Source organism: Mustela putorius, unplaced genomic scaffold, assembly GCF_011764305.1.
Source record: "Mustela putorius furo isolate JIRA1106 unplaced genomic scaffold, ASM1176430v1.1 tig00000832_pilon_pilon_pilon, whole genome shotgun sequence".
NCBI lineage: Eukaryota > Metazoa > Chordata > Mammalia > Carnivora > Mustelidae > Mustela > Mustela putorius.
The window spans coordinates 123,013-148,240 of record NW_025421491.1 but is presented as its reverse complement, the minus strand read 5'-3'; the positions used below and the strand labels follow the sequence as shown (position 1 = coordinate 148,240).

The following is a 25,228-nucleotide window of genomic DNA, read 5'->3' as shown; positions in this document are numbered from 1 at the left end:
TCAGGAGTTGTTCAGACATTACCACTACATCTGAAAAAGTGGCCAAGTTAGAAGGTGAAACACTGACAGTAAAAGGTCAAGTCTGCCTCAGAGGAAAAGGAAGCATCAGATCACAATTCAAGAAACACTGACCAACCAGCCAAAATCTTTTCTCTGGCCTGAAACTTAGTTCCTTAAATTAGTGAATGTTTTTTCACTGAGTGAATTTGCCTTCTTCACAAGAACAATCTGTTTACAGCTTTTATATCATCAATCAAAAAGATAAAAAGCATTTATTCAGGTGGTCAGTCAAAAATACGGTTATTATTCTTAGTGGTTATTTATATAACAAGAGACCATTGGATAATCATTAAAATGAACTTTATTAACCTTATTAATACAGACAACATTTACAAACATAAGGCGTGGTGTGCTGAAATTCAGGATTTACTAGTGCTTTCTGATAACTTTACCTTTCTGTCATCCAATATTGAAAGTGGTTTCCTTTGTTTGTTTTTAATAGACATTTATTTTACTGGGGGAGAGAGAGCACAAGCAGGGGGAGCGGCAGGCAGAGGGAGAGGGAGAAGCGGGCTCCCCACCAAGCAGAGAGCCCGACGCGGGGCCCGATCCAGGAACTTGGGATCATGACCTGTGCCAAAAGCAGATGCCCAACGACTGAACCACTCAGGCGCCCCAAAATGGTTTCCTTTGTATTATGTTGCTGCAATGCAACTTGGCGTCATGCATCTAATTCCCATTTTTTTTTAAAGATTTTATTTATTTATTTGACAGATCATAAGCAGGCAGAGGGGCAAGCAGAGAGAGAGGAGGAAGCAGGCTCCCTGCTGAGCAGAAAGCCCGATTCGGGGCTCGATCCCAGGACCCTGGGATCATGACCTGAGCCTAAGGCAGAGGCTTTAACCCACTGAGCCACTCAGGTGCCCTCTAATTCCCATTCTTAACAAGATTCACAGAATCCTAGTCTTTTAAAATGTTTTATAACTATACTTCTTATTATGTAGCTACATTTCCTACTGGTCACAATTCTGTTTAGAGTAATAACATCACTGGAGAAGGCACATAACTCATTCAGTAAAATAATCACATGTAATACCAATTAATTACCCCATCACCTAAGCAGAAGGCCCTGACATTTCCTCGAAAGTTGCAGTTTTACTGAACCATCACGCACTTTACAAAATAATTTGTTCTTTCAAAATCAGAGTGGCAAGTACCCCTTTTGAACCACATCCATAAGCCCGCACTTGGAGTTCAATAAGGAAACAGATCTCCCTTTGAACACTTGATGCTCTTCTAGTAGCCCAACTCTTCTAGTAGCCCAGCTCTTCTAGTAGCTAACGCAATTACACAAACTTAAAAAAGTCAGATTTTTTTGAAAGTGGATGGAACACAACAATCTCACGAATGTCAATCTCTAGTCATTTGCCAAAAGTGCAAACTGGAGCAAAATTCAGACACCTTTTCATTCATGAAAGAGTTCCTTAGACCAGAAATTGGATCGCTACACTGAGATTTTCATACAGAAAAAGCCCCTGGGGAATCTGTAACATTACACAGAAAGGCTTCAGGTAGACTTAGCGATGAAGCCAGAAATGAAACCTCAAGTTTCCACTGAGCCCAAGGAGTTTTTTTTTTTTTTACCTCCAAAGATGCAGAAAATATACCCAAACTCTTTAAAAGTGGCCACTAGAATCTACTTCTAGAACAGCTATATCAACAAGCTTGGCTGATGGATTTGTACAGCTAACATAATGAAGTTAGGCAAGAAAAAGTACAACTCGGGTATTTCGTGGTTTTTTGTTTTGTTTTGTTTTGTTTTGATTCAGTTTCCACAAAGACGGTTTATAAAAAAAAGAAGAGTGCAATAAATCCATTAGGCTAATTTCCTGATTATAACATTTCCACCCGCATAAAGAATGTCCTGAAAGTCTTAGAACAATTGTAAGCTTTAATAACTCAGGGGTATGTATGTAGCAAGCTTGCAAAAAGACATTCATCATTTGAAAGTTTGCTTGCCTACAGTCCATTCCTTAGTTTTGTGACTTCTGATAATACTTTTTAAGGCTTGCTTGTTATAGTTGTTTGCTGCAGTAACTATGTTTGAAGATGGCAATAGCCAACTGTCTTTTGAGTTATTAGAGCTGAAAACTGCACCAAGACTTTCTGGAATGCCCTTTATATGACTCCCCTTCTGAGTCCTTGTCCTAATTCATTTCACCCATGACTGACATCTATACTCCAGAATGGGTTTTATTTCCTAGAGGTTCCCTTCTTTTCCTGCAACGTCCTCAGAGCAAAGCTGGTCAAACATGTCTCAGGCTCTGTTTCTTACAGCTTTCTCCCTCACGCATCCCTGGAGATGTGATTAGTTTTGAAAAAAGTACAGAGATTCAGAGTTCTCATCACTTGTGTTACCACAGTATATCTCAGCTTCTAAGAGTGACATCAGTACAACCGAAAATGGTTTGAGGCAGTACTGTGAATATTTAAGTGGTCATGTTTTAATAAATTTCCACACATTCATCCAGTTAAAAAAACCTGTCTTGACTTCAGGTGTTTTCTCCCTTTCTCCCCGATCAATGTTGTTTGGGTTTTTATTTGTGACTTCTTCTGCTCTTACAAGGCTCTCATATACTTCCTGGGCTCTGGCAATTTCTTTCTGTGCATCAAAATGGACTTTTTGCCAGGTCAGGAGGGGAACAATCAAATTAAAATCATTAATTCGCTTGTTTAGTTTTCTGATGTTTTCTTGAAACTGCTCACAAACTTGGGTCCACTGTTTCTGTTCAGTTGGTGTCATGGGGTTCCCAAGTTTTTTCCTGGATGCTAAGATCACCTCTCTGAGTTGATCAATGGTATCCTTTATTTCCTTTTGCATTAGGATCCATTCTGGTTGATATCCATTATCTATCAGTATTCTGTTCAGGTTGTGAGTCATGGGATCAATATATGAACAGCCAGAAAATTTTTTTAGAGGTTTTCCCTTCCCACTGAGGTTATCAAAGTCTCCTTTGGCCATTGACTCCTGAATGAGATCCTCTACTAAACGCTCTATAGCCTGAGTTATCTTTTGTTCTTTACTCTGCCTCACATCTTTAACAATTAAACTGTCCACGAAATACTGGCTTTGTAGCTTCTGCTTCTGATACTCCATGACTTGCTCAGTTGCACGGTCAGCTCGAAACTGCCTATACTGCTTCTCTCGTTGACTCGGAGTTCCAAAACCAATACCTTCAAAACTTAAATAATGCCGGTGTTGGGGTGTTTTGTATTTGAATTTGTCTTCTTCTTCCTCTGCTTCTTCAACTTTATTCTGTCGGGCATTTGTTTGTTCTAGCACGTGGGAAAGCACCTTCCGATAAGCTTCTTCGATCCTTACAAATGTTGCCGAATCCGCAGTATCAGAGCCACTGTCCGGATGGTATTGCTTGGCAAGCTTATGAAAAGATTCCCTGACATCATCCGCAGAGCAACCTTCATCCAGATTTAGCAGCCTATAATATTCTCGCATCTTCTTTTTGGATATATGAGTTGACACTGCTCTGTGTCTAATGACACCAAGATATGGGAGCATTTTCTGTCTATTAGATATCACTGGAACATTTATCAGATGAGACCTTAAGATTTGAGCCATTGTCACATACGTCATGTTCATAATCTTCCCAGTGATGGCCTACAAACGGACAACAAATAAAGAGTGAAGGAAGTTGTATTATCAGCAATCTCATGTTTTCAGCAATAAGGAAATTACAGGTACGATAAGGGGCGGTATTTTTCTAATGCTGCTGCCAAATGTTTATAGCTATATTTCACATATGTTAGCAGAGAAATTGAAGTTGATGATGCTTAGTATTAACATATTGTGATATAATCTGGATTCTACTCCTCACTAAGCAACCACAGAATTTCAGAGCTGCAGGTTTTTAGAGATCTCATCCAGTCTGCCCATTTTAAGAGAAAATGTTGGTCCCCAAGATAAAGCAACATAACCCAGTCACAGAGCAAAGTGTAAGGAAAATGGTTAGGGTTAGGGCACAATAAGGTTTTGCTTAATTCTCTGTATCCCCAGCAAATTATCAACTTCATCACGGCCACTGCATCTTTAGTGTAAAACTGTCTTCATCATCTCGAGGGGTCTTCTCATGAAACTTACACACATGAAACAGAGAACAGGAGCAAGTATGTACGTAGCCTGACAGTAAACTGAATAGAAATCAAGTGTCCCAAAGCTCCCTACCTTACCAAGGAGATGTTTGCTACATGCTAGAAAACCGAGATGAAATCTGGGCCCTCCCGACACGTTAGCTGTTATTTCTTGAAACTCATGGTCTAGCAGAAGAGAACAACTTACAACTAGATAATGGCAATTAAATGCCAGAAGTGGTTTAATCAGAAGTGGGATTTTGACGTACAAACGCTAGAACCGAGCTCCTGGGGACTCCAAGTTTCTGGACAGTTGGGGTCAACGGCTTTATAGTTTGGATGGTGGAGGCTGAGCCCCGGGTGGCCAAGACCCGGCAGTGCTCAGTCCCGAGGGACACGCCCCGCTCCGCCCCCTACTCACCTTCACAGCCTTGGGAAGGGGCTTAGCGGCTCCCGCCCCCAAGCTGCGCCTCTGCGCATGCGTGCGCGGTCTTGCCCTTCGCTCTCCGCCGGTCTCCCTGCGCAGGGGGAGTGTCTCCGCTGGACTAGACCATCTGTCGTCTTACCGTGAGGGGACCACAGTGGGTACAGAGGACAGAGTCGGACCTAATCGGGACAGAGGTCCTACTTTAACAGGGAACCCAGGAATCTCTCCTAAAATGAACTCTACCCTGGGGGACACAGGCGGGACGGCTCGGAAGGCTCCGCCCCGCCCCCACTCCCACCAGCAGCGGGCGTGGGGGTCCGGCCGATGGGGATTGTGGGAGATGTAGTTCGGGGGAAAGTGAGGCACGCGGCGGCCTTCGCCAGGTGCCTATGCCTTCCCGGGAGGAGGCGGCGGGCGGGGGAAGCGAAATGTGGCGGGGGCCGGAACCGGGGTGGGCATCCTCCATTGCAGGGTGTGGTGAGTGTAGGTTGGCAACCTTGAAGTCGCTGTGGTTCGGGGGCGACGGCCCTCGGTAACGTGCTTTTGGGAAGGGTCGACAAGGTCGTTTGCCCGAACAGGTCTAAACAGCCTCTTCCGGGTCTGCAGATGGGGCGCGAGCGCAGACCTGAACGTTCTGCCCCACCCAGAAGCGTCTCCCTGACCCGGGCGAGAAACCTGGTCTTCGTTAATTCAGCAACTACTTACTGGGCAGCTCGCCTAGCCAGGCGTTGGTAGGTAGGGGTTGAGGACAGTCGAGATCCAGATCAAAACAGGGGTCTCCTGGCTTTTGAGCTCAGCCACTGTCAAGGGGATTTCCTGTTTCCCCCTCCTGAACGGGGAGATGATTTTTTAAAAAAGAAAAAATAGAGAAAGGCAGAAAACTGCTTTTCTCTCTGTGTCTGTTTACCAGTAAAATAAGGGTACCAATAAATGGTAAGTGTATATTTAGCACTTTTTGTCAGCTGCTGTGCTAAGTGCTTCATGTATAATCTCTTTTAATCCTTACAACAGCCCTGTAAGTGTATTTTCCTCATTTTACGTACGATGAAATAATAATTGCATAAAACGCACTGAATTTTTGTGAGAGTTGCACAAGATATGTAAGCCACTTTGCAAAATGCCTGGCGCATTAAGCAATGTATTCTATTATGACTGTATTTCCTAAAAGGAGCCAGAAATAGGTTCTGGCCTTTCTAAACTTCTGAATGAGACAATGTAACAAGAAGTTGCTACCTCCTATGTAGTTGCACAGAGAAAGACTTAAATACGGATGCAGAGGGATTTCCTTATAAGCAAACAACGTAGAGTTCTGTGTGAAGCAAAGTAGTGTTTCTACAGAGCTAACTTTTCTGGCCAGCATCTTAAACACAGCATTAAAGTGGAAAAGAATGCAAAACACAGCTTTAAAAACTACTCATATATTTATAGCACTTTGCGTTTTGAAAGGACTCATCACAAATCTCATTTTGATGTTTGCACTTTAGCACTATGTAGTTAAGTGCCTTTTGTAAGTTACTAGAACTGTCAGTCAGTTTCTCTCAAAAAGTGTCAGTTTTATAGCATGATTGTGTACTTGTAGAAAGCGAATTGGAGTTGGCTGCTTAATCCAGTAGGAACACTTGCAGCTGCAAAATGCAAACCAGCTAACTGATTGGGGGAATTAACTTTTCTCATGTATAAGAAATATGAAGGCAGCCAGCTTTTGGGTATTGTATTGGGTTGCCACATTTGCTTTACCATTCTTTCCCTCTATATATGTGCCTTTTTAAAATTTTTTTTAAGATTTATTTATTTGACAGCACAAGTAGGCAGAGCAGCAGGTCGAAGGAGACGGAGAAGCAGGCTACCCACTGAACAAAGGACCCGATGCAGATCTTGATCTCCCGGGATTATGGGATCATGACCTGAGCAGAAGGCCAGTGCTTCACCGACTGAGACACCCAGGTGCCCCCCCTTTTTTTTGCTTTTTAAGATTTTATTTTTAGATAATCACTACATCCAGCGTAGGGCTTGAACTCAAAACCCTGAGATCAGGAATCTTGGGCTCCACCGACTGAGCCAGCCAGGTCCCCCAAAGGCTCTGTTTTAATCCACGTCTTTTTTCCTTCTCTTTTATTTGTTTATTCTGTGATAATTGCAAAGAAACTGATTTATTGCCCATAAGTTACCATAGTAACCAAAAAAATTACACTTCCTGAAGCTTGACTTGTGGTTCGGTCTGCATCTTAAAACCACATATTGTCCGATGACGCTTGCAAATGGTAACTTCTAGAGCTACAGTTCCTAGAACCACCATGAATATGCTTTCCTTTCTGGGTGCCATCTTTTTAAAAATTATTTTTCATTTTTCTGTTTTTATTTTAAGTAGGCTCCACACCCAGGGTGGGGCTTGAATTCAAGACCCTGAGATGAAGAGTTGCATGTTGTATTGACAGCCAGCCAGGCACCCCTCTGGGTGCCATCTTCATTCATTTCTGTTTGCTGAAGAAGGAGTTTGATGCTGGGGTGTCTTGGTGGCTCAGTCAGTTAAGAGTCTGCCTTCAGCTCAGGTCATGATCCTGCCATCCAGGGTGGATCCCCACGTCAGGTTCCCTGCCTGCCTCCCTGTGCTTCTGCCTGCCCTCTGGTGAGGTCATACTGGATCATTTGGTCCGAGCTGTTCTCCATGGAAGAGCGCAGGAAATGAGTATGTAAATCTAGTTTGTTACCCAAACTTCTTTTGAAGGTGCCCTTCCTGATTAAATAGCATTTCTTACATTAAATGAAATGAAAGAATCGCATAATTTCTGTTCTTTCCTTGACATCGCGGTTTAATTATCTACTCTGGGAGATATCCATAGTGAGTGAGTGTTTCTGTCTTTGTTCTTAGGAAGTACATGTTGAAATATTTATGGAGAAAGGGATATGATGTCTGCAAATTACTCTCCAGTGACTTAGAAATAAATGCATGTACAGGGCAAGGGAGAAAGAACAAACAATAAACCAGATGGAGTGAAATGTTATTCGGAAAATCTGGGGAAAGATGATTTGGAAGGTTTTTGTATTACAACTATTCTGCTTAGGCACTTTTTAACTTTTTAAAAAGAATTTATTCATAATTGCCAGAAATTGGAAGGAACCAAGATGTCCTTCAGCAAATGAAACTGTGGTTTGTACATACAATAAAATATCATTCAGTGATAAAAAGTAATTGAGCTGTCAGGCCTCGAAAAGACAAGGAAGAGGGGCACCTAGGTGGCTCAGTGGGTTAAAGCCTCTGCCTTCGACTCAGGTCATGGTCTCAGGGTTCTGGGATCGAGCCCTACTTCGGGCTCTCGGCTCAGCAGGGAGCCTACTTCCCCCTCTCTCTCTGCCTGTCTCTCTGCCTACTTGTGATCTCTGTCTGTGTCAAATAAATAAATAAAGCCTTAAAAAAAAAAAGAAAAGAAAAGGAAGAACCTTAAATGCATATTGCTGAGTGAAAGAAACTGATCTGAAAAGGCTCTATATATGATTCTAACTATATAAAACTATAAAAATCATTTTAAGAAATCAGTAGATTAAAGATAGGCAAAAAGGACTTGACTAGACATCTCTCCAAAGAAGGTATTCGAAGGGCCACAAGTAATCGCAGAGAAGCTCAGCACCACTGATCCTGGTGAAAGGAAATCAAACCCACAGTGAGTTAGCACCTCACACGCATTAGGACAGCGGCTATCAGACAGAACAAAACAAAATAACAAGTGGTGAGGATGTGGAGAAGCTGGAGCCCTTAAGAGAAAATAAAATGGGGGAAACATTTTTTTTTTAAAGATTTTATTTATTTATTTGACAGAGATCACAAGTAGGCAGAGAGGCAGGCAGAGAGAGGAGGAAGCAGGCTCCCGCTGAGCAGAGAGCCTGATGCGGGGCTCGATCCGAGGACCCTGGAATCAGGATCCAGGCCCAAAGCAGAGGCTTTAACCCACTGAGCCACCCAGGTGCCCCGGGGGAAACATTTTTTTTTTTTTTTTTTTTTTTTTTTTTTTTATTTTTATTTATTTATCAGAGAGAGAGAGCGAGAGCAAGCACAGGCAGACAGAGTGGCAGGCAGAGGCAGAGGGAGAAGCAGGCTCCCCGCCGAGCAAGGAGCCCGATGCGGGACTCGATCCCAGGACGCTGGGATCATGACCTGAGCCGAAGGCAGCTGCTTAACCAACTGAGCCACCCAGGCGTCCCATCGGGGGAAACATTTTTGATGGTCACAGTTGCCCAAAGCTACACAGCTTGTGGCAGACCTTCCTTCCTTCCTCCCTCCCTCTCTCTCTCTCTCTTTCTTTCAGATTTTATTTATTCATTTGTCAGAGAGGGAGCACAGGCAGGAGAAGCAGCATGTAGAGGGAGAAGCAGTCCCGATGCAGGACTGGTGGATCCTAAGACCCTGATGTGAAACTCAATCCCAAGACCCTGTGATCATGACCTGAGCCAAAGGCAGAAACTCAATTGACTGAGTCACCCAGGCGCCCCAGTGGCAGATTTTTCTGCCGGTCTAAATCTGCAGATTTGATCTGCAGAGTTAGTGCAAGATTTTTCCTATATCCTTCCCAACCCAGAGGGCAGACATGCTGCAAAAGGGAAAGAAAGTGTTAAAAGAGTATTTGCATATTGGTTTGGCATATAGCTTTCTAAAATAACACCCTCAGTTCCGGAAGGAATTTATTTCAGAATGGAGTTAGTAGCACCAGACCTTTGTTAAGTCATTTACTAGATTTTGAAATGTATTATTTGTGTCCAAATCAGCTGACAAAAGTGCCAAGAACAAGAAATCATTTCCCAGCAACACTCTTGGGAGCTCTGTGCCTGTGTCGTCTGGCCCCCTGGCAGGCCTGAGCCCTCCTCTTCATTTCGTAAAGTAATCAGTGAAAAAATGGACATTTCAGGGGCACGTGGGTGGCTCAGTCAATTAAGCGGCTGCCTTTGGCTCAGGTCATGATCCCAGGGTCCTGGGATTAGGCCCTGCTGGGCGGGTCTCTGCTTCTCCCTAGCCCTCTGCCCCTCCCCCCTGCTTATGCTCTCTCTCTTGCTCTCAAATAAATAAAATCTTTCTTAAAAATGGTTATTTCATTAAAGATGTTTTAGAGGACACAGAAGGGAGGGTTCCATTCAAAGCCACCAAGCAGAATTTCCTAAAAGTTGCGAGGAGCCATCTGTCCTGTCCCAGGCCCAGTCAGGTGCCGTATACCTCTCGTCTCCTTTCTCCCTGCCTTGTCTTCTCGAAAACGCACTCGGAGTTTCAGCACTTCGTGCAGAAAACAGAAGCACGGAAGTTTGCCACTTCACTCAGGCTTTCAAGGATCATTTATCTTCAACTGGGTACCTTGCAAGCATGTGTTTATGTGCTGATATCTGTCCCATTCCTGATGCCAAGTGGTTTATCAAAGAAAAATACAAATCAATTTCTTTCTCTTCTCTAGGCCCTAAAATTCTGCTAGTAAGAAAAACAAGATCTTGGGGCGCCTGGGTGGCTCAGTGGGTTAAGCCTCTGCCTTCGGCTCAGGTCATATCTCAGGGTCCTGGGATCGAGCCCCGCGTCTGGCTCTCTGCTCAGCGGTGAGCCTGCTTCCCCCTCTCTGTCTGCCTCTCTGCCTGCTTGTGATCTATCTCTCTCTGTCAAATAAATAAATAAAATCTTAAAAAAAAAAAAGAAAAAAAAGATCTTTTTCTCCAAACCATTAACATAATAAAAATACACAAAGTGGCAATGACAGAATGTTCTTAATAAATTGGCCATTTAGGGACGCCTGGGTGGCTCAGTAGGTTAAGCCTCTGCCTTTGGCTCAGGTGATGATCCCAGAGTTCTGGGATGGAGCCCCACATCGGGCTGTCTGCTCAGCGGGGAGCCTGCTTCCTCCTCTCTCTCTGCTGCCTCTCTGCCTGCTTGTGATCTCTCTGTCAAATAAATAAATAAAATCTTAAATAAATAAATTGGCCATTTAAAAGGCCATGCTCAGCATAAGAACGCGTCACACAAACTTTAGGATCTTGATTACCTCTGAAAATCTTAGAAGGAGTCCAAGATTTTCACTTGAATCACTATAATAGCAAACAAAATTAAAAAAATAAAAATAAAGGGGGAGGGAGCAAGTAACTGCAGGCGATCGGAAATGTAAATTATGAAACATCCCTCACTCTGCAGCCTGTAAAAAGAATGAACCCGATCTCTAGGTATAGTCATGGAAAGGTGGCCAGTGTATTTTCTGAATAAATATATTTTGCTAAATTATATTTGGAAAAGGATGAGTCAATTTGCACTCCATCCTATCCAGGAATACCTGTTACTCTACATCCTTGATGACACAGTGGCTTAGTAATCAGAACAACAGGTGATGGCGAGTGTTAGGAGAAATCCCAAACCCTCACATACTGCTGGTGAGAAGGTAAAATGGAACAACTCCTTTAGAAAACAGCTTGCGAGGGGCGCCTGGTGGCTCAGTGGGTTAAGCCTCTGCCTCGGGTTCAGGTCACTATCTCAGGGTCCTGGGATCAAGCCCCCACATCGAGCTCTCTGCTCAGGGGGGAGCCTGCCCCCCCCCGCCTGCTTCTCTGCCTACTTGTGATCTCTCTCTCTGTCAAATAAATAAATGAATAAAATATTAAAGGAAAGAAAAAAACAGTTTGCGAGTGCCCAAAAGTTAAAACATGGAGTTGTCACATGACTCAGCAGTTCCCCCTCCTGGGTGTATACTGAAAGGAACTGGAAATCTATTTCCACATGTATTTAACTGTTCATAGCAGCATTATTTATGATGGCCAAAAAGCAGATATAACCCATGTGCCTATCAACCGAAGAATGGATAAATGTGCCATATGCACACAACAGATTATTACAACATCATGAAAAAGTATAAAGTGCTGAGACACATCACAACATGGATGGACCCTGGAAACATGCTACGTGAAGAAGCCAGATAGTAACGATGAGTGAGTGAGTGCTAGTAGACCAGGGTCTCCTTTTGGAGTAATGAAAATGTTCTGGAAGTAGGTAGTGGTTATTGTTGCACAACCTTGTCACTATTGTAGAAATCACTGAATTGTATTTCAACAGTTGAATTTGATAGTATGAATTCTATCTCAATGGAAAATCAAAGTGTCTGTATTTTTATGTTAAGAAATTGGGAGTGCAGTGTAACTGTCCCTCAGAACAATGTATTACTTAAAATATAACCCATGAGAAATTCTACTAGTTACCAAGCATGTTTAGATACAGCCTTAAGAAAAACATACACTGGCAACAGGCCTCTGGGGCAGAGGACGATGTGCGTCCTTGTAGCTGGGGATGCGGGCTCGCTCAGGACGGAACGCCGCCTGCTGCTTTTTTCCGTTCTTGCCTTCCCCGGAGACACCCGTGGCTAATTAGACGAGCCCTTTGAATGTGTTTGATCAACTATAAACTTGATGCTGCTTGACCAGATAGATTTTGCTTTCCTTCTTGTTTATCTACAAGACATATGATTAATGTATAGCCTTCTTCGGCTCCTTTGTTGGTTACTGTCTATATCTAATAAATACGGGACTGACGAGTTGTTTGGGGTGACAGTCTTTACTTTTTCCTTTTTTTTTTTTTTTTTTTAAGATTTTTATTTATTTATTTGACAGAGATCACAAGTAGGTAGAGAGGCAGGCAGAGGGAGAGAGGGGAAGCAGGCTCCCTGCTGAGCAGGGAGCCAGATGTGGGGCTCCATCCCAGGACCCTGAGATCATGACCTGAGCCGAAGACAGAGGCTTTAACCCTCTGAGCCACCCAGGCACCCGGCGACAAAATCTTTTCTACTGTTGTCCCCTGCTTCCACTCTCTTGCAGGTGACTTGTTTGTGCCTCATTCTCCCGGGTGCCTTCAGGAAGTGGCAGTACAGTTGGCATTTTGTTTATATTTAATATTTAATAAAGTTTAATATTTAGAAATTCATACCTAATAAAATCTTATGGCAGTCATAAGTTATCATTGAAAATGTGTACCCAAGTGATTTAGACTTTGATTTAAAATTGAAATCTTCCTGGGGTGACTGGGTGGCCCAGTGGGTTAAGCATTTACCTTTGGCTCAGGTCCTGATCCCGGAGTTGGGGGATGGAGCTCCCCCATGGGCTCCCTGCCCAGCGAGGGGCCTGCTTCTCTCTCTGCCCCTCACCCAACTCGTGTTCCCTTTCTCTCACGCAGGTGCACACTCTCTCTCAAAAAAATAAATAAAATCTTTTTAAAAAATTGAAATCTTCCTCAATTTATATGTTATCAACACATCTGATAGAATTTTAGCCATCAACTTAAAATTTTTGAAGGTATAAAAGTAATTCTTGGGGCACCTGGATGGCTCAGTGGGTTAAGCCTCTGCTTTCGACTCAAGTCCTGATCCCAGGGTCCTGGGATCGAGTCCTGCATCGGGTGCCCTGCTCAGCAGGGAGCCTGCTTCCCCCGCCTCTCTCTCTGCCTGCCTCTCTGCCTACTTGTGATCTCCGTCTGTCAAATAAATAAATAAAATCTTAAAAAAAAAATTATTTGAAAAAAATTCTCAGAGAATTCTTCAGTCAGATAATAAAAGTATTGCGAAGGCAAAGCAAGCATTGCAAACTTAAAATTCAGCCTCAAGTGTGTTCATGTGTCAGTGGAGTCAACTATTAACCAAAGTCCCCTTCACAGCAATGGTTAATGTTTACTAAGAAATAGGGTTGCCTGGCGGGCTCAGTCAGTGGGGTGGAGCAGGCGGCTCTTGCTCTTGGGGTCGTGAGTTCGAGCCCCATGTTGGGCTCAGAGATTACTTAAAAAAAAGTAAAATAAAAAAAAAAAATAGGGGTGCCTGGGTGGCTCAGTCAGTCATTAAGTGTCTGTCTTCGGCTCAGGTTATGATACCAGGGTCCTGGGATCAAGTCCTGCATCAGGCTCCCTGCTTGGCGGGAAGCCTGCTTCTCCCTCTCCTACTCCCCCACTCTGTTCCCTCTCTTGCTATGTCTCTCTGTTAAATAAATAAATAAAGTCTTTGAAAAAAACAAGATCTGTAAGCTGAGTTTTGAATGTGTAACTTTAACAAACTGAATAGTAGTTTTAAAAAGCAAAAACGCCTGAAAATTCTCTCATCCCTGCCCCCTCCTTGGCTAAGGCAGGGGTAGCAGCTGCTGTGCACCCTTGTGGAGATAATCAACGCCGGAGAATGCCCTTGGGAGGGCGCCTGGGAGCTCAGTCGGTTAGCGGTCTGTCTTCAGGGCTCGGGTCATGATCCCAGGGTCCTGGGATCGAGCCCCATGTTGGGGTTCTTGCTCAGTGCAGAGTCTGCTTCTCCCTCTCCCTATGCCCCCTTCCCCAACTCGTGCTCACTCACGCTCTGTCAAATAAATGAATAAAATCTTTAAAAAAAAGAAAAAAAGGGAATGCCCTTGGGATGCCTGGGTGGTGCATTTGGTTAAGCATCTGATTTTATTTATTTTTTTTTAAAGATTTTATTTATTTGACAGAGATCACAAGAAGGCAGAGAGGCAGGCAGAGGGAGAGAGGAAGGGAAGCAGGCTGCCCGCTAAGCAGAGAGCCCCATGTGGGGCTCGATCCCAGGACCCCGAGATCATGACCCGAGCCAAAGGCAGAGCCTTGAATCCATTGAGCCACCCAGGTGCCCCAAGCATCTGACTCTTGATTGGGGCTCAGGTCGAGATCTCGGGGTTGTGATATCAAGCCCCACGTGGGACTCCGTGCTCAGTGGAGAGACTGCCCGAGAGTCTCCCTCCGCCCCTGTCCCACCCCCTCCCGCCCTCTAACTCTCCCTGCTTCTCTTTCAAAAAACAAAAACCACCACCACCACCAACAACAACAACAAAAAACCTCAAAAACAAAAAGAGTGCATGTTACTCCCATTTCCCTTTAATATACAAATGGGAGCGCAGTACACCTACACACCTTCCTTTAGCCTTCTCACTTAACAGCATATATTGATCCGAAAAAATCCCAACATTCTTTTGAAGAAAATAATATTTGCAGAGGACTCCCACAGCGTTTACGCTCCCTTATTCAGCATGATCTCTGCCAACAGTCAAGCCTGGATGGCAGTCAGGCTGGCTCTTCTAGTGGCCAGAAGATGCCCCCTGCAGTCGTGGCTCTCTGTCCCAGAAGGGCCACCTGAAAACTGGCACTAATTTGGGGAGGAGATAATAGACGTCAAGAGCTGCATTGTTTTTCCCCTCCCCAAATTTGAATGTTAAACTTCTAACCCCCCAGTACCTTAGTATGTAGGAAATAATTAAAGGAGCAATTAAGTTAACATAAGGCTATTGGGGTGCCCCCTAATCCAAGCTAACTGGTGTCCTTAGGAGAGGAGGAAGTGTGGACACACACAGGGGCACCGGGGAATGCCTGGGCGCAACAGGCTAGGCGAGAACGCAGTGAGGAGGTGACCTCAGAAACCTTGATCTTGAACATCCAACCTCCAGAACGGTGAGAGAAGAATTTCTGGATAAGCCGCTGTCTGCGGTCTTCTGTTCCAGGAGTGTGAGCAGACAAATATCCGGGTTGTGTGATCCTCACACGTTTGTTCAGTGGACTCGAGGAATTTGTGTTCCCCAAACTGTGACCGGCCAGATGGAAAACTTGAAAAGGAAGGGGAGGCTTTACTGTCCTGTTTCCTCTGGCTGGACGTGTAGATCTGGCTTCTGGCGGACACTGCCTCCTTCTCTCCTTCTCCAGGGCTTTCTGGGGAGCCTGCCTGGGGCCCCAGAGCCTCCCGCGCAAGGGGATGGATGTCAGATGTGGGCTTTTCTGGCTTGCTGAAAGGTGCGTGATGGGGTGGCGGGAGCTATTTCTACCTCGGCCTCTAAGAGGAGAAAGGAGCCAGAAACTTATTTCCTGTTCCTTGAGACCCCCTTCTCCCAGCTTCGGTGGCAGCCCTCTCTCCTGGGCCCGCCACCGCACTGTTGGTGCATTTTCAGGTTCCTTTGAAGACCTTTCTCTCACTTGATTGCTAAGCATGCTAGGGCTCTGAAGCTCTGTGACTTGTGCACTCTGATGACCTAAATCATCTACACTCGCCTACCCACTCAGTCCCAGTGCCTGAACTCTGTCTCTGAGCTAATGAGCTAGGAGTGTGATCCAAGCAGTCAGGCTCCATTCCCTGAAGGTTCAAAGCAATCCCACCTCTCTCGAACAAAATTCCCTCATTTTGCAAAAGAAAGGCACGCCTTGCATACATCCCGAATCTTACTAGGGTTCTCTGAACACCCTCAGGGCACCAAACAAATGCGCAGTTGAAAAGGCTGATTTGCTGCGGATGCTAAGAAAGCAAGATAAATCCTTTAAACTGGAAGGTTTTCAATACTTGGCTTTCAACAAAAATGAAGGGAGACGGATTAGATCTGTCAGCTGAATATTTAATTTAAAATGATTTTTTGGCAATAGATCTTATTTTGTTTCTGCACCTAACTGAAGCAGTCAAGGGATTGAGTGATACTGTGATAACAAAACAATTTTTTTTCCCCTGTAAGAGTTTGTGGAGTTTCGTGATGCAGAAAAATTTAAAATGCAGGTTGACTGTGAGTGCCCACGAACACTTCAATGCATGAATTTTTTTAAAATTAAATTGATTGGAAATACTGAAATTTTCATGCTTTTATGGCAATGCTTAGGATACAGGTGGGACTGAGGAATTAGCATCTGTACTAAAGTCACCTGCGAGAATTACCAGGTTAAGAATTACCAGGTTAAAAATGGAGGATTGAGGCAAACAGATTTTATTTTATTTTACTTTAATTTTTTAAGATTTTATTCATTTGGGGCGCCTGGGTGGCTCAGTGGGTTAAGCCTCTGCCTTCGGCTCAGGTCATGATCTCAGGGTCCTGGGATTGAGCCCCACATCGGGCTCCCTGCTGAGCAGGCAGCCTGCTTCCTCCTCTCTCTCTGCCTGCCTCTCTGCCTACTTGTGATCTGTCAAATAAATAAATGAAATTTTTAAAAAATATATTTTATTTATTTCACAGAGAGAGACACAGAGAGAGAAGGAACACAAGCAGGGAGTGTGGGAGAGGGAGAAACAGGCTTCCCTTCTCAGGTCAGCAGGGAGCCTGACCTGAGCGGAAGGCAGATGCTTAACAACTGAGCTGATGAAGTTCTAGAACATAGGTGAGGTTCGGTGGGGTGAGGTCTGGGCAGATGAGAAAGAAAGAATTCTTGAGACATCTTTGGTGCAGAATGGTGGCTTATTAAAGCACGGGGACAGAACCCGTGGGCAAGAAGAGCTGCTGCCCTGGGGATGTGAGGAGTGGTCCATTATATACTTGTAAATTGGGGCGGGGATTAGGGGGTGATGTAAGTCTCTAAGGAATTTTGGAAGCAAGGTTTCTAGACCTTGAGGGGCTAGCAATTATCTGGGGAAAAGGTTATTCATTACCAGTAATAAAACCTTCCTGAGAGACCCTTTAGATGTGTATCAGTGGGCCATATGCTTGGGAATGCTTGTCGACAGTATCTTGGCGGTTTAGAGATAAAGTTTCCTAAAGGAATTGTTAAAGTAGACTTATAGGATCCTGGTTGGGGGTAGGGGGTCAGCCAGGCTAGGATTGTCCTTTGCCCTTAGCAAAGCCTCAAGGTGAGGGTAGTTGAGTCCCTACAGGAGAGTCACTCTGCCTGTTTTAAGGGCTTGTCAGTAAATCAGGAAATTTAGTGATTTTCCTCCTGCTTCTGTTTCCCACATCAGAGCCACCCAGGTGCCCCAATATAGATTTTAATATGATTTCTGACACAAAGCATGGAAGTTATATCTATATTCATTTAAGTGACTTCATATTTTGAATGTGAAGTATTTTCTTTCTTACTTATTTTTTTAAAGTTGGCTCCACACCCAACATGGGGCTTGAGCTCATGATCCCGAGATCAAGAGTCACATGCTCCACTGACTGAGCCAGCCAGGTACTGAAAGACCCGCGGATCCCCTTACCCAAGAATCCAACACTGCCACTGGATGCAATCAGCAAGAGGTTCTTTATTGTTACGCAGGCGCCTGCGGGTGGTCAGCAGCTCCTGCTAGCTGAGCACACCTGGCTGGGGTGGTGCAGGATTTTTATAGACAGGTACAAACAAGTCCCGGATGGGACGGGGCCGATTGGCTGACAATTTGAACATTTGAAAAAAGGCATACTTGGTGTTAGTGGATTGGCCCTGGAAGACCCCCTTGCGCGAAGAGAAAGGCGGGAAGGGGAAACAAAGAGGGGAAGTTTGACCTTATCACTCAGCAGAAAGACATCCTGTCTACCTGACTATGCAGCCCCCTGTCTACGTGACCTACGTGACCATGCAGCCCCCTTGCCTATGTGACCATGCCTCGGCTATTAGGAGAAGGTATCTTGTTCAAACAGGAGACAAGTGTTATGCCCTAAAAGTCAAGCAGTTACAGAAAGGCAAAAGAGCAGTTACATTGAATTCAACCCTGGGGGAAGGGTCTTTTCACTGCAAGGGGAGGAGGGGTACTCTTACACAACAAAAGAGCAGTTAATTAGTTAACGACCGGGGGGGGTGTCTTTCAGTACCCCCTGAATGTGAAGTATATCAAATGTGTGATATATTTTACAACATCAAATTAAATGTGATCTTGATGTATTGAAAAAACTATTAATTAGGGGCGCCTGGGTGGGGTGGCTCAGTGGTTAAGCATCTGCCTTCTACTCAGGTCACCATCCCAGGGTCCTGGGACGGAGCCTTCTGTCAGGCTCCCTGTGATGGAGTTCTAGAACCTAGGTGCCGTTCGGTGGGGTGAGGTCCGGAGTCGATGACCAAGAAAGAATTTTTGAGACATCTTTGGTGCAAAATGGTGGCTTATTAAAGCACGGGGACAGGAGCCTGGGCAGGAAGAGCTGCTGCCCTGGGGGATGTGAGGAGTGGCTGGTTATATACACAGGAGTTGGGTAGGTGAGGACAAAGGGGGAGTTCCGAAGGGCTGTCAGGGTCAAGAAGACTGTCAGGATATTGAAGGCCTGGTTACTATCAAGCCAAGGCCGGTTTTCCCTTTAATGAGGCACTAGCATGAAGACAATTGGGAGTTTCCTGGAGTTTCACATTCCTGCTATCAAGCGTCCCTGTTAGTGAGATTTGGGTTTAGAAGAAATTTAACTTTACATTTCCTTCTACCTCAGCCTCAGTTTTGTTTATGGAGGGGAGGGTGATGTTAGGGCTCGAGGAACTGAGTTATGTGCCTCTGGAAATTGGGCTATTGATAAGGTAACTTCTTTGTTGTAATTCTCTAGGACATTTGTAAACCAAGGGAGACTCCTGTCTTGCAGGGTTGTGATCTCTGCAAGTTAACTATTTGTTTTTCTTTTAGGGCAGCCAGGGATGCCTGAGGAAAGTCACACATACTACCAAGAAGAGGCGAGGAGCCAGTCGAGAGAGGGAGCCAGGTGCCAGCCTTTGCTTTGTCCTCAGCCAGCCTCCTGCTCCCTCATCACCTGCTCAGCGGGGAGCCTGCTTCTTCCTCCCCCCTCTGCCCCTCCCCTGCTAGTGCTCCCTCTCTAGCGCACTCTCTCTCGAGTAAGTTAAATTTTTAAAAAACCACAACTGAAGGGGCACCTGGGTGGCTCCATGGGTTAAGGCTCTGCCTTCGGCTCAGGTCATGATCCCAGGGTCCTGGGATCGAGCCCCGAATCTCTCTGCTCAGAGAGCCTGCTTCCTCCTATCTCTCTCCCTGCGTCTTGGCCTACTTGTGATCTCTCTCTCTGTCAAATAAATAAATAAAAATCTTAAAAAACAAAAACAAAACCCCACAACTATGAATTAATGTTTTTATAGTGACATTAGGAGTTGTAGCTTTGTTTAGGGAAGCAGTTTTATGGGGATATAATTCATACGCCACACAGTCCGTCCATTTAAAATATACAGTTGAGTGGCTTTAGATATGTCCATGGAGTCATGGGACCATCTCCACCATCTAGCACATTCTCAGTACCTAATAGAAACGCTATACCCTTTAGTCAACACCCTCAAAATACATCTATCCCCACTGCCCTGGGCAACTATTTACCTATTCTGTGTCTGTAGGGATTTGCCTGTTCTGCACCTTCCATACCAATGGAATTATAAACGTGCGGTATGTGACTGGATTCTTTTACTTAGCTTGTTTCAAGATTCCATGTTGTACGTATCAGTCCTTCATTTCCTTTAATGATTCTAACACTCCATTGTCTGGATAGACGACGACGTATCTTCATCGATTCATTAGCTGAAGGACATTTGGATTGGTTCTACTTCTGAATTAATTTAAAATGTTAATTACACAATTCGCCCCAGGGGTGCCCATCTGGTTCAGTTGGAAGAGTGTGTGTCTGTTGATCTCAGGGTTGTGACTTTGAGCCCCACGTTGGATGTAGAGATTAACTTAAAAAAAAAAAAAAAATATATATATATAAAACCAATTGGCTCCAGCTAAAAAGGAAAATGGCCTATGTTGTGGTAAAGAAAAGGCTGACAGGGCTTGTGAAAGCATGGCTATGAGAGCCCATCTCTTAAACAGTAGTGGAGGAGGCAGAAACTTATGTATTACAGAGGTGACTGGTAAAAAGGCAGCTCAGGGGGAGATAGGCCTAGAGGAACTGTCAGTGTTAACGGGAACATGAACTTAAAAAAAAAAAAAACAACTAGGGTTTTATTAATCTTCCTGAACTACTTGCAGCTGCACTGGTCACCCGAACGGTGGGGTCGGGCCTGTGTCACATGGGGGCTGCTGTGCAAGGTAATCCCCTCAGTGTGCCCAGGGCAGCCACCGTCCTGCGAGGCAGTTTCACGCTGTCCAGCAGCATGAGGCTGTATTTCTGTTCTCCCTTGGCTCCTGGCTGTGAGAGCTGAGGAGGCTGTGGGAGGGGTGGGGTGACCTAAACTTGGCCAATTGGATCTTCCTACCTGGGACTTTAAGCCTGGATGAGTGACCCTGAAACACAGGCAGTCAGAGTGCTTCAGTTGTGGCGACAGGGCGGATGGAGTGACCACTGGAAGTGGGGTCAGCAGAGCCCAACATGGCCTGGCAGAAAAGTGTCCTTGACTGTCTCCTCCTGGGGCAAGGCTTTGGCTATGGTTCTGCTCTCTTAGCACAAGAGAATTCTGTTCCCTTAGCACAAGAGAGTAGCCGAGGGAAATGTGGTGGAAAAAAAAAAAATGAGGCTCTAGCAGCTGTACCAGTTATTAAACTTTATTATGACTAGATACCATATTATACTTTATGTTTGTATAGCAGTTAAAAAGGATTAAGTAAAAAATTTGAGAAGGAACATTTAGAGACATGAAGTTTAGAAACATGAAGTTTCTCTTAGAAATTTCACACTCCTCTTTAGAACGTTTGGCTTACTTGCTCTGGAACTCACACTTGAATCCTTCCACTTCTTACCACCAGCAATGCTGAGGAACAGTTGGACCCCCTCTACTTTTATTAAAGTTTGTGATTTTATCCACCAATACCATTTTCCTTTCTATCTTTTAACTTTCTGTAAACTTCATAGGACAATGTTTGGCATGTACATAACAGGTATTTAATGTTGCGTGTACTCTCCAGAACAAATGAATCAGTTGTTTTTACAGCAAAGGGGCTATGTGAAATGATGCACCTGAACCTCCAATTTGATGGCCTTTGCCCACTGTAGTCTGAGTAAGAGCGACATCACTGGCCAGCTGCCTGGGTCTGGGGAAACCTACTTGCACCAGAGGCAGTGATTAAGGTCTATTGGGGAAGGTGCCTCTCCTCTTACTCGCCTACTCTTTCCTTTTGTAAGGCTAGAATTTGTATCTTCTGTATAAAATGACTGCTTTAAACTTGAGTTTGAACTCCAAGGGAGGATTCGAACAGGGCCTCCATGTATCCTGCGAGTAAGGCGCACTCCTGCTGGGCAGGCAGATCTTAGGCCACATCGCTTTGAAGGCTGCCCAGTAGTGGAAGGATTGCTGGCTCCTTTGGGGCTGGATGGTCATTCCTTGTTCACTCTGCTATGGGGGAAATGTGGTACCAAGCTTGAGGTCATGTACATGTGCCGTGTAGGTCAACCTACACCTCCCAGTTCCAGAACTGTATATCCAGACTGGGAGTAAATGGCCAGAGTGGAAAACCTATGCAGCGCCATTCTACTCTTTACTCGTCTGGGAGCAGTGCCTTCCATTAGCCCTCACTGCTCCCAAGCAGCACCTAGCACGCCTCCACTATTCTGTTTATTACCATTCTCAATCTTATATTCAGATGTATTTGTTGAAAGAGTAGTGAGTTACAAGCGCTTTCATAACTGGGAAGAGCTATGAAGTAAATGCTGACCTTTGAGGGCCTACTCTGTGCCAAGCCCGGTTTTTGGCATTTCATACGTATTAACTTAATGATCAAAGCCACCATGACAGCATTTGCCTGTGTCAGTAGCTGGGGACACAGAGACAGAGAGGCTGAGTAACATGCCTCAGTCCTATGTTTGAATCTGGATGCCACCAAAACTCTCCCTATAACCTTCTAGTATTTATAAAAGTAAGGATGTTGATAACATACAGAATAACTGTGAAGCTACAATCAGAGTAGTACAGAAACTGCCAATAATTAGAGGGATGTTTAATAATATTTCAAAGCACACAGTATACTATCCCTCAGAAATGGGAGCTACACACAAATTCTGTGACATTAAATCATGATCAGGGTAATTAGAGACGTTTCCATTCAAACCAGTACAGATTACATAATATAGGGGAGAGACAGTAACTTGGGAGTTTTGTGGGTTAACTCTTCAAATACCAGAGCACATGTAACTACAAAAAATGGAGGTGGTATCATTCAGAAGGAGAAGACCAAGAGTTCTGGTATATTGTCTGGCTGAAAGCGAAAGAATTCTGAATGAGCAACTTGGTTATGAACAAGAAGGTCCAGAACAGGTAAACCTGGAAAGACCACTGGTGGTGGCACATAGCTCTTAGCTATGCTGTACCAGTCTTGTTTTTAACGAATCTCTATTCCTTAAAAAAAAAAAAAAAAAAATGGCCAGGGGTGGGAGTGAAGACCTCTTTTTCAGTATTTGTTCTTCTCCACGGAGTCCATGATAAAAGTCACCATGCACACAGCTAGACTTCTTTCAGAAGTGGCTCTACTCCCGGGTTGGGAGACTTCACTCTGTGACCCAACAAATCTTGCCATTTTCTCCAAGCCGTACAGCTCCACTGGCTACCAGCTGGAGGGCTGCAGGGAATATTTTGTGCTCTGCTAATTTCACTCTTTCAGACAGAGTTGCAACAGTGTCCCCTCTCTTCACTGGAACAGATTCTTGTAAAATAATCTGTCCAGCATCTACATCTTCCTGGAGGAAGAAGAAGAAGTTTTGAACATTACTTTCTAGCTAGCACAATTTACATAAAGACACAGATAATACTTTGGTAGAAAGAGACATACTCACAGCTACAAAGTGCACGGTACAGCCGGTGACTGTGACACCAGCTTCTAGGGCTTGCTCGTGGGCATTTGAACCCTTAAAAGACGGGAGCAAGGATGGGTGGATGTTGAGCATCTTCCCTAGAAATTAATGAAAACACAGTGGTCAGAATTTACAAATTCTAGGTCCTCTACCAAAGAATGTATGTTTTTCTGTCTAGAGTCGGAAGTCAGGAGGAGCAGGGTTTCTCTGGGATGGGTGTTTATTTGTAGAAGACAGAAATGAAAGGGAAATAAGGGTTTTCATCTAGGAGCCGTGGGCGCAGCAACCTCCTGCCTTGCACAACTGAACACACACGAGGCGCTCTGAGTAGGCGCCTGCAGTGACAAGAAGCGGGACAAAGTGAGACGCGGCCTGCTGCTGGCACGTGCTGTTAGAAAGAGAGCGGAGAGTCCTACACGGTGTCTACGTGCTCGACCTCTAATCACAAAGCGGCATTGCCACTTTCCACAAGGACTTTAACCATAGTCACTTAAGAAACCACGAACTCTTTGGAGAATCCATCTGTTGTCCAAACAGGGGCACAAAAAAGAACAGCAGGACGCAGTCACAACTTTAGTGGAAAGGGCTAGAACACAAGGTGCGTTTTCCAGAAACAATGCCTTCCTTGCCATGTGTGGCAATGGTCTACGAAGTGTAGATGGACTCTCCATGTTGGGAGACGGGATCATTTTCTTTCATGTCTACACAAGCAAAAATGTCTCTACTGAATGATCCATTCAGAAGATGAAATGCTAGTAATGTGAGTAACCTAACCTGTGTTAGAAAGTGATTGATTACAGCAGGCCAAAGAAAACTGATAAAGGCACAAGATAAAATGATCACTGGGTCGTTCTCTGAGCTGAGGAAATTAAATTACAACCTGTGTTAAAAGAGCCTAGTAAATACTTCACCATTGGGTTGCTTGGGAGGCTAATGGCCCTGCAGTGTGCGTTCAGCTGATATCTCAATGTGGTGTCACACAGATTTTGCTTACCATCCCATTTCCTGACAAAGGGGCCAGATAAAATTCTCATGAATCCTGCAAGACAGACTATGTCTGTGGAGTACTCCTCAAGGACTTGGTCAACTGCAGTGTCAAATTCTACCCGACTTTTATATAATTTATGATTAATTACCTGTAATAGAAAAAAATCAGCACAACTTTTTCAATGAATTACCAAAAACAATTTAAAACTCAACCTGTACATAGACCATGCTTGCCCTCTTTCTCATAAAGACATCCTGGAGAATGAAGTAGAAAGGCAGCCCAGCACACACCCCAATCCAGAAATCCAAAGAATAAGCTACCCTTACAGTTAGAGGTCATGTTAGGGGTAGAGGGGGCAGGTTATGAGTTTAAATACAGTCTTCAGGAAAGACACTTGTCAGAGTAACTCACTCTGCTGGGAATTCCAGCTCTCTCCGCTTTATCTAAGCCAGCCACTGCGGCTTTGTTGGAGATAACGACGACTATGTGCGCACAGCTACTTGGCTCCCTAGTGCTGTCTATGAGAGCTTGCAGGTTTGATCCTGAAAGAGAGAAAAACACACAAGTAAGTTTAAGTGTCCTAATAAAGATATGTTCCATTTTGCATAGCAGATGGTCAAGATTTCTAAATAAATATCTTAGAAAAGACTGGCAAAATATGTGAGGCTTTTAAATTCCTTCTCTTGATGGATTAATGGCTTAGGAAAATGTAGGCACTCCTGGTTCTAGGATATATAATTGGTCCTACAAATAATATGATCAAGCACAGTAAGAGAAACAGTGTAACATAATTTAAATACTGACTGGTGGGGCGCCTGAGTGGCTCAGTGGGTTAAGCCTTTGCCTTTAGCTCAGGTCATGATACCAAGGTCCTGGGATCGAGTCCTGCTTCAGGCTCTCTGCTCAGCAGGGAGCCTGCTTCTCCCTCCCTCCCTACCTGTGATTTTTGTCTGTCAAATAAATAAATAAAATCTTAAAAAAAACCTGACTGGTGAGGAATTAGCTGCTTAATTAGGCAAGAAAAATCAACCCTCTTTAAGATTTTATTTTTTTAAGCAATCCCTATCTGTGCCCAAGATAGGGCTTAAACTTATAACCCTGAGATCAAAAGTCACATGCTCTATTGACGGAGTTAGCCAGCTGCCCTGAAAAATCACCCCTCTTAAGAAGTAGCCACTATGGGGGCACCTGGGTGGCTCAGTGGGTAAAACATCTGCCTTCGACTCAGGGTCCTGGGATCGAGCCCCGCATTGGACTCGCTCCTGGGGGGG

The 25,228-nt window shown here is 44.5% G+C and overlaps 2 protein-coding genes across 5 annotated transcripts in view; both read right to left on the bottom strand.

Annotated features, from left to right (window-relative positions):
* Positions 1-309: 309 nt before the first annotated feature.
* Positions 310-4,884, bottom strand: DNAJC28 (DnaJ heat shock protein family (Hsp40) member C28). Its single transcript, XM_004757515.3, has 2 exons — positions 4,568-4,884; positions 310-3,676 (listed from the first exon to the last, which is right to left on the bottom strand). Exon 2 carries the CDS (start codon positions 3,656-3,658, stop codon positions 2,498-2,500), a length of 1,161 nt encoding a protein of 386 aa, XP_004757572.3. The 5' UTR covers positions 3,659-3,676; positions 4,568-4,884; the 3' UTR covers positions 310-2,497.
* Positions 4,885-20,714: 15,830 nt separating this feature from the next.
* The window catches only part of GART (phosphoribosylglycinamide formyltransferase, phosphoribosylglycinamide synthetase, phosphoribosylaminoimidazole synthetase), a 34,016-nt gene continuing 29,502 nt past the window's right edge, over positions 20,715-25,228 (bottom strand). For all 4 annotated transcript variants that reach the window (XM_004757523.3, XM_013058866.2, XM_004757525.3 and 1 more), the window contains 4 exons: positions 24,369-24,499; positions 23,964-24,105; positions 22,952-23,067; positions 20,715-22,855 (listed from right to left, as the gene is read on the bottom strand). In XM_004757523.3, the coding sequence (XP_004757580.1) occupies positions 22,667-22,855; positions 22,952-23,067; positions 23,964-24,105; positions 24,369-24,499 (578 nt within the window). In that variant the 3' untranslated portion in view covers positions 20,715-22,666. The remainder of the gene's footprint in view (positions 22,856-22,951; positions 23,068-23,963; positions 24,106-24,368; positions 24,500-25,228) is intronic.